This window comes from Theobroma cacao, chromosome 7 (genome assembly GCF_053813885.1).
Source record: "Theobroma cacao isolate CCN51 chromosome 7, ASM5381388v1, whole genome shotgun sequence".
NCBI classification, from domain to species: domain Eukaryota; kingdom Viridiplantae; phylum Streptophyta; class Magnoliopsida; order Malvales; family Malvaceae; genus Theobroma; species Theobroma cacao.
Genome location: NC_142645.1, coordinates 8,938,682 through 8,950,066, shown reverse-complemented (window position 1 = coordinate 8,950,066; position 11,385 = coordinate 8,938,682). Strand labels below are relative to the sequence as shown.

Below are 11,385 nucleotides of genomic sequence, written 5' to 3'. Positions count from 1 at the left end.
GGAAAACTTTGTTGCTTTTATTGTTTTTTGACTACTAACGCAATTAATATTGGTCGATTGATCTACCTCACCATACTTAGATTTGCTAATACACTTTGTGAGGATATCTAGTTTCCCTCTTTGATCACTGAGTTGTGTAAAAGAGTTGGTGTGGAATGGCAATTTAGGGAAGAGTTGCTCTATCCTAAGGGTTCGATTAATGATGGAATAATGGAAAAATTTATGCAACAAGAGTCATCGACTGTTGGAGGTAGTTCATTAGCTGTGAGGACTCGAGCACCACGTTTTTAGATTTTGTCCATGGTGCAGAGAATGGAAAGACTTGAGACTCGCACGGACCATCAAGCACAGTGCACTCGCGTTATTGAGCATATGATGAAAGCTTACGTAGAACATGTAGGCATGTATATGGCTACTTTTCCTGTCTTGCCAAATGTCCCACCATTACTACTGGAGCTAATGATAATGATGATGATGAGGATGTTTAAATATTCTCTTTTTTGTGGCTTCACTGATAGGGGGGTTTTCATTTTCTTTTCTCTTTATTTTATTTTTATTTCTTTTCCCTTAAACATTGGGAACAATGTTTAGTTTTAAGTTGAGAGATGTCTTTAGATTTTATTGTGTGCCTTTATTTACTTCTATTTGTGTGTCTTTATTTATTTTTATTTTCTTAGCTTTATTTTATTTGTTCTAAATTTATCTTTTGTTTTGCATGTTTTGTTAGCTTTAATTTTTAGCTTCTATATTTTAAAAAAATTTATTAACATAAAGAAAATTGAGATGTTTTGACATCTTGTTTATGATTTTCCATATTCTAGGATGATATTTTGATTATTTTATGATTTTAGAATTTGGGAAGAATATGGGTATGATTTAAGTTTTGTGTTGATATTCTTGCGATAGCTTCATTATATAATGTGACTTTCAATAATTTGAGCACTATATTCTTTTACCTAGAATTGTCATGTGATTTAGAAAAGTTTATGTAAATAAAAGTGTAGTGAAGTCAAGGATTCTAGAATTTGTTTGATTTTCTATTGAAGCGAAATCTTAGATAAGACTTAGGATAAGAGATGATATATGCTATCTTTGAACCGTTTGAACCTATTCCAGCTTACTTTGTTATATAATTTTATCCCTAATAACCCCTTTTGGGCCTAACTTTCTGTTTCTCTGTAAACACATATTTATGTTAGCCTAAGCCTTTTTATATATTGCCAATTTTGAACCTTTTACCCCTAATTTTGATCTTTCTAGAAAGTACCTTGAGCTTAGAGTTAAATTAAGGGAGACAGATGAATTGATGAAAAAAAGTGCTTGGTGCTAGAAATCTACCTCTTGTTCATAATTGTCAAAAACAAATTTAGGGGTGAAAAAAAGAAGAGAAAAGAAAAAGAAATAAAGTGTGTTGTACAAAAGAAAAGTTTATTTTAAGTTTGGGGGTGCTGTGAGGAAGAATTTTTTTTTTTTTTTAGCTTTACATATGTTTTAGATTGATTATGTGTTTAGGGTGAATTTGAGCTTAGATATATCCTTGATCATACCTTGACCCTAGCCTTACATTATAAGCTCAATAAAAGACCTATTGATTCTTGAATAAGTGTTAGTTTACATTAGTAGAGAGAGCAATGAAAAGCAAACTTATGGGATTCTATTATTAATCTATGCTTAGAATTAGCATGCATCAATCCAAATTGCATAATATTTTTTGTAAGAGATTATTCACACATACAGAGGAAGTCCATTTGAAAGTGAGCTTTCATTTGATTTGATGCATGTATTTGAAGATTAAATGTATTTTACCTTAAGTTGAAATTGTGGGATAATTTTTAAGAAAAAATTGAGAAAGCATGACTTGGTGAATTTTTATCTCTTGAAAAGTTTCTCATTAATTTTCTTTGTTTTCCTTATTTTCTTTTCTTTTGTTCAAGGACTAGCAAAATGTTAAGTTTGCAGGCATGATAATTTTATGAATAAAATTCAATTTAGTGAAGAACGGTGTTTAAGGAGCTCGTGTACAATAGCAACATGATTAAGCTTCACAAAAAGCATTTGGTCGTGCAAATACAAAAGACTAGACTTCATATATAGAATAGATCCTCTGAACTAACAACACAGAGCTCCATTTCACATATCCTAATTAGAAAGACTCACAAAAGGGCAACAGCAGACCCTAAACACAAAATATACCAATTGAAAACCAAACATCAAATTAGCAGCATGACGACATCCAAACAAGCCTTCAATGATTCCACCTACTCAACGGGCATCCAGGCACCGGCTCATAAAACACACTTCCGGTAGCAGAATCCAAAACTTTGAGAACAAAGAAGCCTCATGAAAGAACAAACGGCAACGCTAGAAGACACTCCTACATCTTTTGACCAAACAGATCAGATGCCTGTATAAAGACACTCACATGGAAAAGGTTAGCAAAAACCATCCCCAAGTCGTAGTAGTTGCTATTTGTTAAGCTAGAAAAACGTCACATTGGACCACAGAAAATGGAATTGAAAAGTTAGAATATAATAGCTATAGAACTTTCAGAAAAAAAAAAAAAGTGTATTAGCGCTATAGGACATTTGTCACGTGCTATAAAGGTTTATATGAGAAATGGGCTAAAATTATGTCAATTTCACCTCCTTTAAATCTGAAAAAATCTAGATCAAAGTTGAAGATTGATCTTTGTATTATCTTAATTTTAAAAATTTAATCTTTTCATCACAATTTCAATGAATTTAATCTTTGTACTATTATCAAATATTGGATTAAAAACAATTGATAATAATGTGAATATCTAATTATTAAATTGAGTGACGAGACAATCGTTTTATCACAAGACATGACACTTGCTTAATTTTTGGTCAATTAATTACTTATTTTGTACGCACGTTAAATTTTAGAATTGTCTTTCGACTGATAACATATTTTTTAATCAGGGTTTTAGTTTTAATTATAAATTATTACATTAGCTGAACAATGTGAATAAATAAGCTCAAGAGAATAAACAGAAAAGAAGGAGACAGAGACTCGAATTTGCAAATGGATGGGCAAAGAAGGTAGAGTCAAATGCACCATATCAAGAAGAAATAAATGAGAGAAGCAAAACGCAACGTTTTGCTATTTACTAGTCTTACCACAAGTTACTGTTAAAGAGTTACCTTTACTCACTATTTTTAAATGTTAGTTAGTTAGTTGACACAGATTAGTTAATTGCTTTTCTTCCTTTTATTCCCTGATTAGTTACAGGGCTGTATATAAAACTCACTGTACCCTGATTTTTCTGTGATGAGAAATGCATCTGACATTCTCCCATTTTTGTTTGTGCCTCTGCGCTGCCTGCCTCATCAATTTTGTCATGGTATCAGAGCGGGTCGAGGGTTTCTGCAGAGAATAGGCACAGCTAGCTCATAAAAAGGTTTCTGGATTTCCTGCTTCCTTTCTTCTTTGTTTCATCTGTAAGTTTCTCTTGGAATCTATTTTCTCATTGTTTGATTAGCAAGTTCTACTTGGCATTAAATCGAACAGATTTAGGGTCATTCACTAGTAGATCTAGAACCTGATGGCTGAGTATACAGAGTCGACTGAGTTGATGGCTCAAGCCTCAACAACTGCTGTTGCAAGATGAATATAATCAACAAAGAAAAAGTCATAATTGTTTAGAACATAGTGAAGACAGGCCAATAAAGTTCATGTGGCTAAAAGAATATCATGTCAACAAATTTTACCATTAGAAATTCACACTGTTAACGATTATATTCAATCTTATATTTAATGAAAATGTAGAGATTAAATTTCATTAAATTGTGGTATAAGGATTAAATCTTGGAGATCACAGAGAGACCAACCTTGTATTCAATAAAAATGACACATGGCATTTGAATCCAACTATCCAATATAGGTTTATTGTGTGAAACCGTAGATATAAATATTTATATATAAAGCGTGCATATGGTGTTTGAATATGTATATAGTATTGTTTGTTGTGTGGAACCGTAGGTATCAATGTGTATAAAGGATACACACGGTATTTAAATGCAACTAATTCAGTACACGTTAATGCGAGTGCAATAAAAGTCACAATAGAAAGGAACGTGGATGGACAACAAGTTGGATATGCCTTAGCTGACAGAGTCTTTAGATCCATATATATCTTTCCATTTATGCAGGATGAGTATTTAAAGCTAGGCTAAAAAAGGAGAACTAAATCGGGATGTCAAAGTCATATTTGTTGGGCTATGCAGTAGACATATGGAAAACGATCTCTTGGCGGCTGACTTCGCATGTATTTAAAGAGTTCATGACCAAGCACAGTTGTCTCACCAGTTCCATTTCATATTCCTCATGGGAAATACTTGCTTCTTACTCCCTTTCATTGTCGTGCTTTTGTATCATAATTTTGTAACTTTTGTGTCTATGGAATCACTTAACATCACCACAGACCAATTGGCTCTTCTTGCATTGAAATCTCATGTAACTTTTGACCCTCAGAATCTTTTGGCAACAAATTGGTCTAGCGCAACCTCGGTTTGCAACTGGATTGGTGTCAATTGCGGATCTCAGCAGCTCAGGGTCACAGCTCTGAATCTTTTTGGTATGAGTCTGGTAGGCACCATCCCACCTCACTTGGGAAATCTATCTTTCCTCTCCAGGCTTAACATTGGAAACAATAGTTTTCATGGTTCCTTACCCCACCAATTGGCTAATTTGCATCTGTTGAACTTTATAAACTTCGGCAACAACAGCATCAGTGGAGATATCCCAGCATGGTTTGGTTCCTTCGCTCAACTTCAAAGCTTATTTCTGCATGGTAACAACTTCACGGGTATAATCCCATCATCTTTGTGCTATTTGCCGAAGCTAGAGATCTTGAGGTTGGATAAAAATAATCTGCAAGGGCAGATTCCTGTCGAGATAGGAAATCTTTCTGCCTTAAAAACATTCTATTTGGATACTAATCAGCTTTCAGGTTCTATACCTCCCTCAATCTTCAACTTATCTTCATTGCAAATAATTGATCTTAGCAACAACAAACTCTCTGGTTTGATACCTTCCATTCCACTCAACATTTCTTCACTACAAATCATTGATTTCACCACTAATGCTCTCAGTGGTAGTCTCCAGTCAGATATGTTCGATAAACTTCCTAATCTGCAAGGGTTTTATTTAAGTGAGAACCTGCTTTCGGGCAGAATTCCAACAAGTTTATTCAAGTGCAAAGAGTTAACAGAGTTATCCTTATCTAATAATCATTTTGAGGGGAGTTTGCCTATGGAAATAGGAAATTTGACCATGCTTAGGAAATTGCAACTCGGTGCAAACAACCTCAGAGGTAAGCACCTATATATTCTTAAGATAGTTTTTCTTTTTAATATTATACGCCACATAATAATGTTTCTTGATATTTGGGTTGTACTTCTATTTTCTGATTGTCCATGCAGTAAAAAAAGTTTATGAAGCAGCAGTTATAAAAACCTACAGCTCCTATTGTATTAGCACACACCTACAAAATATAATTAAAAAAATAGTAATGAAAAAAGTTGAAGTTCTATTTTGAAAAATGAAAATAGTAATGAAATAGAGGGTGTTTTTTTAATGCATGTTTGATAAAAAGAACTAGCTGTTTTGTAAGAGGAAATGAAAAGATATATATCCTTTCAATTTTATACTTTTAATGAGCTTTTAATAATTTTTTTGTCAACTCATTAAATGAGTTGGTATCTAGTTAACTCATTACACTCTCTCAATTTATAATTGGCTTTAAAAATAGTATAAATAGATTTATCTTCTTACAAAATAGATTTCGCAATTTTGTTTTCACTAGAAAAATGCATTTTGGAAGTCAATGTTATATGTATACGTCTTTGATTTATAGGAGTAGGCCTTTTTGGAAGTCAATGTTATATACAATGAATTTTTAATATGTTCCCCGGCCTTAAGCTATTGTACATTTGTCTGATTTAATCAAATCATTGAACTCTTATTTTCATCTAATTATATACTTAAGATGAGATAATAAATTCAATTAATGGAAGTCAGTTTTTTTCCTTTTTAAATTTAATGAAGAGGTTAATTATATTTTACAGGTCAAATCCCATGGCAGATTGGTTCTCTTATAAATTTAGAGACGCTTAGCCTTTCGGAAAACTACTTAGCAGGGCCTATTCCGTCAAGTATTGGGAATTTGACACTTCTTAAAAACCTTGATTTTTCCTCTAACAGCTTGTCAGGTACAATATCTCTCTATCTTATTTTATGCTAAGTTAATTTATTATATATTTATAACTTGGTACACAATCATCAATGCATCAATGCATACATTCATTTACTATTAAATTTGTCCCCACTATTAAAGTTGTTCCAAGTGAGGACAATTCTTAATTGAAGGCCACCTCATCAAAGATAAAAGGCTTTGATTAAAATGAAATTAATAGACAAAATTCCAACTACGTTAGTTGTAAGCTCAAGACATCAAATTAGGGCAAATAATTAATTAAAAATTTTTCATGACAGCGAAATTATTTTAACAGTGGTGGCCCAAATAGAAGGATAGAAACCTTAATGGGCTAATGAGGTTGTTTGCTTTGATTACATATTCTTTGAAATTTTTTTTATTGTTTATATTGAAAAATATATAAGGCGGCTGTGAACAAATTGAATATGGCAGGTACACTTCCACTCAAGATTGGTAACCTACAGAGCCTAGAAATCTTATTCTTGGGAAATAACAGTTTCACTGGTAACGTCCCTCCTTCAATCTTTAACATCTCAACTGCAAGGGCCATTTGGCTTGGATTGAATCGCTTCTCAGGCCAGCTTCCATCAACCATAGGCCTTGGACTTCCAAAACTGCAAGGTCTTTATCTTGGATTAAATGAACTGAGTGGGCCAATTCCGGTCTCTATTACCAATGCCTCTCAGCTCATTTATCTTCAATTGTCCAATAATTCATTTTCTGGATCTCTGCCTGACAACCTTGGCAATCTAAGATATTTACAAGAGCTCGATCTTGGTCATAACAATTTCAGTAGCGAACCTTCATCCCCAGAATTGAGCTTTCTCTCGTCATTGACCAATTGCAAAGACTTGGAAGTATTGATATTTGATGATAATCCACTGATTAATGGTGAACTTCCAATTTCTGTAGGAAATTTATCATCTTCTCTAACACTTTTCTATGGATCTCATTGCAACATCAAGGGCAACATACCAAGTGAAATTGGTAATTTAAGCAAGTTGCTATGGTTAGGTCTTGACCACAATAACTTGACGGGAACAATACCTACTACACTTGGAAGATTGACAGAGTTGCAAGATGTTAATATTGGGAACAATAAGCTAGAAGGATTCATTCCATCTGAGTTATGTCATTTGCAGAGGTTGACTTATTTAACTCTGACAGGGAACAGACTATCTGGACCAATACCAGCATGCTTAAGCGATGTCGTTTCTCTAAGAAATCTTTTCTTGGGCTCCAATAATTTTACCTCTATCCCATCAACCTTGACAAGGCTTGATAGTATATTGTTTCTAGAATTGTCTTCCAATTCTCTAAGCGGCTCTCTCCCAATTGATATTGGAAAGTGGAAGTCCGTGACTAATTTGAATTTGTCAGATAATCAGTTTTCAGGTGCTATCCCGAGCAGCATTGGTGACCTCATAGACCTAACTCATCTCTCCTTATCTGGTAACATGTTACAAGGTTCTATTCCTCAGTCTTTCGGTGATTTGATAAGTTTGGAATTCTTAGATTTGTCAAGAAATAACCTCTCCGGAACGATCCCCAAGTCCTTAGAACAACTCTCACATCTCAAATATTTGAATGTCTCTTTCAATAGACTACAAGGAGAAATTCCTAATGGAGGATCATTTGCAAACTACTCGAGTCAATCATTTATGGGAAATGAAGCCCTGTGTGGTTCTCCTCGATTTGAAGTCCAACCATGCAAATCTGATCCCTCTCGAAGGTCCAAGGGTACTGAGCTTTTAAAATATATTCTACCAGCAGTTGGCTTAGCAATATTAATATTGGCCGTGGTTATTATTTGTTTGCGGAGTCGAAACAGGAAAGCTGAAGTGACAACTGATCAAGAAAATATGCTACCATCAACTGAATGGAGAAGAATTTCTTACCATGAGCTCGATCAAGCTACAGATCGATTTTCTGAGAGCAAATTACTAGGGGAAGGGAGTTTTGGGTCAGTATACGAAGGGACTCTTTCAAATGGGATGAACATTGCAGTAAAAGTCTTCAAGGTAAATGTAGACAGAGCTCTTAAGAGCTTTGATGTTGAGTGTGAGGTCCTTCGCAACATTCGTCATCGAAATTTGGTCAAAATCATCAGCAGTTGCTCTAATATTGATTTTAAAGCCTTGGTACTTGAGTTCATGCCTAATGGAAACTTGGAGAATTGGCTCTATTCTCACAACCTTTTTCTGGATATTTCACAAAGGTTGAATATAATGATAGACATCGCATCCGCATTGGAGTATCTCCATCATGGTCATACCCCCGCCGTGGTTCACTGTGATTTGAAGCCCAACAATGTCCTGCTTGATAAAGATATGACTGCGCATCTGGGTGATTTTGGCATAGCAAAACTCTTAGGTGAAGAGGATTTAATGAAGCAAACCATGACGCTAGCAACTATTGGATACATGTCACCAGGTGATGGTTTTATATATATACATTTTTTGAAGAGTGATGGTTTTATATTATTATTGGCAATCTTAGATGATATTTCTACTCATATATGATTACATGAACATGCACTTACATATGTAGTCTTTAAATTCTTCACTAAATTTTAAGCATTTATTTTTCATTATTTTGTAAAAACAAATATACATTTTGATGACTGATTTAAATTAATTTACTATATAGAATATGGTTCAGAAGGAATTGTTTCTATAAAAGGGGATGTGTATAGTTTTGGTATTCTTCTAATGGAAACCTTCACAAGAAAAAAGCCGACAAATGAAATGTTCACTGAAGAAATGAGCTTGAAGTGTTGGGTGAAAGAGTCATTACCATCTGCCGTAGTTAATGTTGTAGACAACGATTTGCTAAATACCGGAGAAATAGAACTCTTAGCAACAAAGGATTGTATATTCTCTATTTTGCAATTAGCTTTGGAATGTTCAGCAGAGTTGCCGGAGGAGAGGATTGACATGGAAGAAGTTGTTGCTAGGTTGGAGAAAATCAAAGTCATGTTTTTAAAGAAAGTTGAACAAGGAGGAGGTGATTCAAGAGATAACGGAGTTAGAAGCAGCGGATAGAGGAGTCGAGTTGCATTTTTAAACAGCTGCTTTGTGCGTTTTGTTCATGTCAAGATGTTTAGCATGGAGAAGTTTTTAAGGAATAGAACCAGGCTGCCTGCTAGGAGATGGATGCAAGAATGCAACCAGGGCTTTTGGAGATAGTGAACGATTCCTGAATTGAGATGATCAGGCTAAGGGACGTCAACCACAGGCTTTTACTTTGGGATGGAGCGTTTACTAGATGCTTTAAGTGAAGGCAGTATGTTTGGGTTATAATTTCTTTTGTGTAATTTGGAGTGATATTGTTTTTTTTTTTTGTTTTCATATTGTTTTGATATATGTATGTATTGACATCAGGTTAATATGTTGTTAATTTGATGAATGAGATAGGCCCTCAGTTTGTTAGGGGCTCGATTTTTCCATGATAACACTTTTTTTGTTTTGAGTAGTTAAGTCTTTTTGTAATTGTACTACTCTTTTTCTCTCTATAGCTTGACTTCCAATGCTATTAGAAATATTTGATCTACAAGATTCAAGAGTTGTTATAACATACAAGCTTTTGAACTTATTAAAAATTTTACTTTTTTAAAAAAGAATTTAAATAATAAAGGACAAAAGAATATGGTTTCTAGTTTTCCAAATATTAATACAAATAAAGTTTTTTTTTTATTTTAATTTTTTGACTCTATACAAAATACTCAGATGGAGCTTTTAACAAGTGCAAGAGTCACAAATTAATTTTAGGAATGATTTCTTTTGGCATGTTTTTCTATCTTACTATCTCACACACACATACGCATACACAAATGTAATATTTAGATGTTCAATCACATTTGCAGGCTGGACTTGACTCAGGTCAAGTCTTGGACAAGATTTATAATGTTTAAACTCCATCCAAGATATCATTACAATGAGAGTTATTTTTTATTTAATTTTAATTTTAAAATTTATTTAAAACTATTAAAATAATAGTATAAAAATATTTTTTATAGTTTAACAATAAAGTGAAATTAAATGGGCTTGAACATTGGCACATGTAGGGCCAAGCGCCATACTAATTGTCGTGTGAATAGGTGATGATAATGTGAATTTTGAGTGGTCAACAATATTTGCTTTACGGATGGGAGTTCGAAAGCCATAGTTTCTTTACGGATTCATCCAAACTTTTTTTATAGTTTTTCTTTTAATGGATACTAGACTATGGCCAGTGCGTTGCACACGGACCTCATTTTATCTTTATCTGTTTTTTTTTTTCCTCTTTCTACCTCTCTTTTCTTTCCTTTTTCTCTTTTTCTTATGCCTCCACGTGGGTAAAGGAGGAAGCCCCTTTGAGAATTCCTTTTACTTATGTTATAGATGTGTGCTTCTATTTCATATTTTGGTTACTTCTTTGTCAAGTGCATCACCAACATCACCACAGACCAATTGACTATCAAATCGCATGAAACTTTTGACCTTCAAAATCTTTTAGCAACCTAAGGTCTATTGCTTCCTCCGCTTGTAAGTGGATAGGTATCACTTGCGGATAAAGGCACCTTAGAGCCTCAGCTCTAAATCTTTTTCGCATGGGCCAGGCTGGTACCATCACACCTCATTTGAGAAATCTATCTTTTATTAGAGTTACAGATAGCAACAGTGAACTCAACATAAAGATAAAACTTAATCCTCAATCAAAGGTCAATCCAAAAATAAGAGACAAGCATAAAGGAATGACATAGATAATCATTAAGAATGATATGTTTAAATTTATAGATGAGATATGTTTTATCTAAATTAAAATTTTGATAATTATCTTATCAATTAGAATCTTGATAACTATCTTATCTTATCATCTGTGTACTATAAAGACATCATTGTGAAATGAAAATACTAAGGCAGTTTTCTTCCATATTCAATATCATAGATTGAATTTCTAGTGATGCTTGTTGCTGTAATAAAATTCACCTCCTTTTTCATAAGTCTAGTTTAGTTAGTAGAGGCTCTTGAGATATCATATATGCTGATGTTTGGGAGCCTACTAAAGGTTACTAATATTATATCTCTTTTATTGATCACTATACTAGATATATCTAGTTCTTTTCACTGAAATTTAAATTTGAATGTATTTTCTCTTTTTCCTAA

At 33.6% G+C, this 11,385-nt stretch overlaps 1 protein-coding gene across 3 annotated transcripts; it reads left to right on the top strand.

The window, feature by feature from the left end:
* The first annotated feature begins 3,282 nt into the window (after positions 1-3,282).
* LOC18594309 (uncharacterized) lies at positions 3,283-9,717 on the top strand. Of its 3 annotated transcripts, none has more exons than XM_088808492.1 (5): positions 3,283-3,461; positions 4,495-5,335; positions 6,090-6,233; positions 6,671-8,671; positions 8,888-9,717. In XM_088808492.1, the coding sequence occupies exons 2-5, from the start codon at positions 4,600-4,602 to the stop codon at positions 9,280-9,282; spliced, it is 3,276 nt and encodes a 1,091-aa protein (XP_088664618.1). In that variant the 5' UTR covers positions 3,283-3,461; positions 4,495-4,599; the 3' UTR covers positions 9,283-9,717. The 3 variants fall into 3 exon arrangements, with proteins under 3 accessions (XP_088664618.1, XP_088664619.1, XP_017980315.2); XM_088808493.1 differs by having other exon boundaries at positions 3,288-3,421; XM_018124826.2 differs by lacking the exon at positions 3,283-3,461 and having other exon boundaries at positions 4,028-5,335.
* Positions 9,718-11,385: the final 1,668 nt, after the last annotated feature.

What these genes read in the sequence shown, in the direction of transcription:
- LOC18594309 (XM_018124826.2), top strand. Translation starts at nt 4,348, where the DNA reads ATGGGAAATACTTGCTTCTTACTCCCTTTCATTGTCGTGCTTTTGTAT. An exon ending in CGGTGCAAACAACCTCAGAG is followed by an intron (nt 5,336 to 6,089) that starts GTAAGCACCTAT and finishes TATATTTTACAG; the next exon opens with GTCAAATCCCATGGCAGATT. An exon ending in TTCCTCTAACAGCTTGTCAG is followed by an intron (nt 6,234 to 6,670) that starts GTACAATATCTC and finishes TGAATATGGCAG; the next exon opens with GTACACTTCCACTCAAGATT.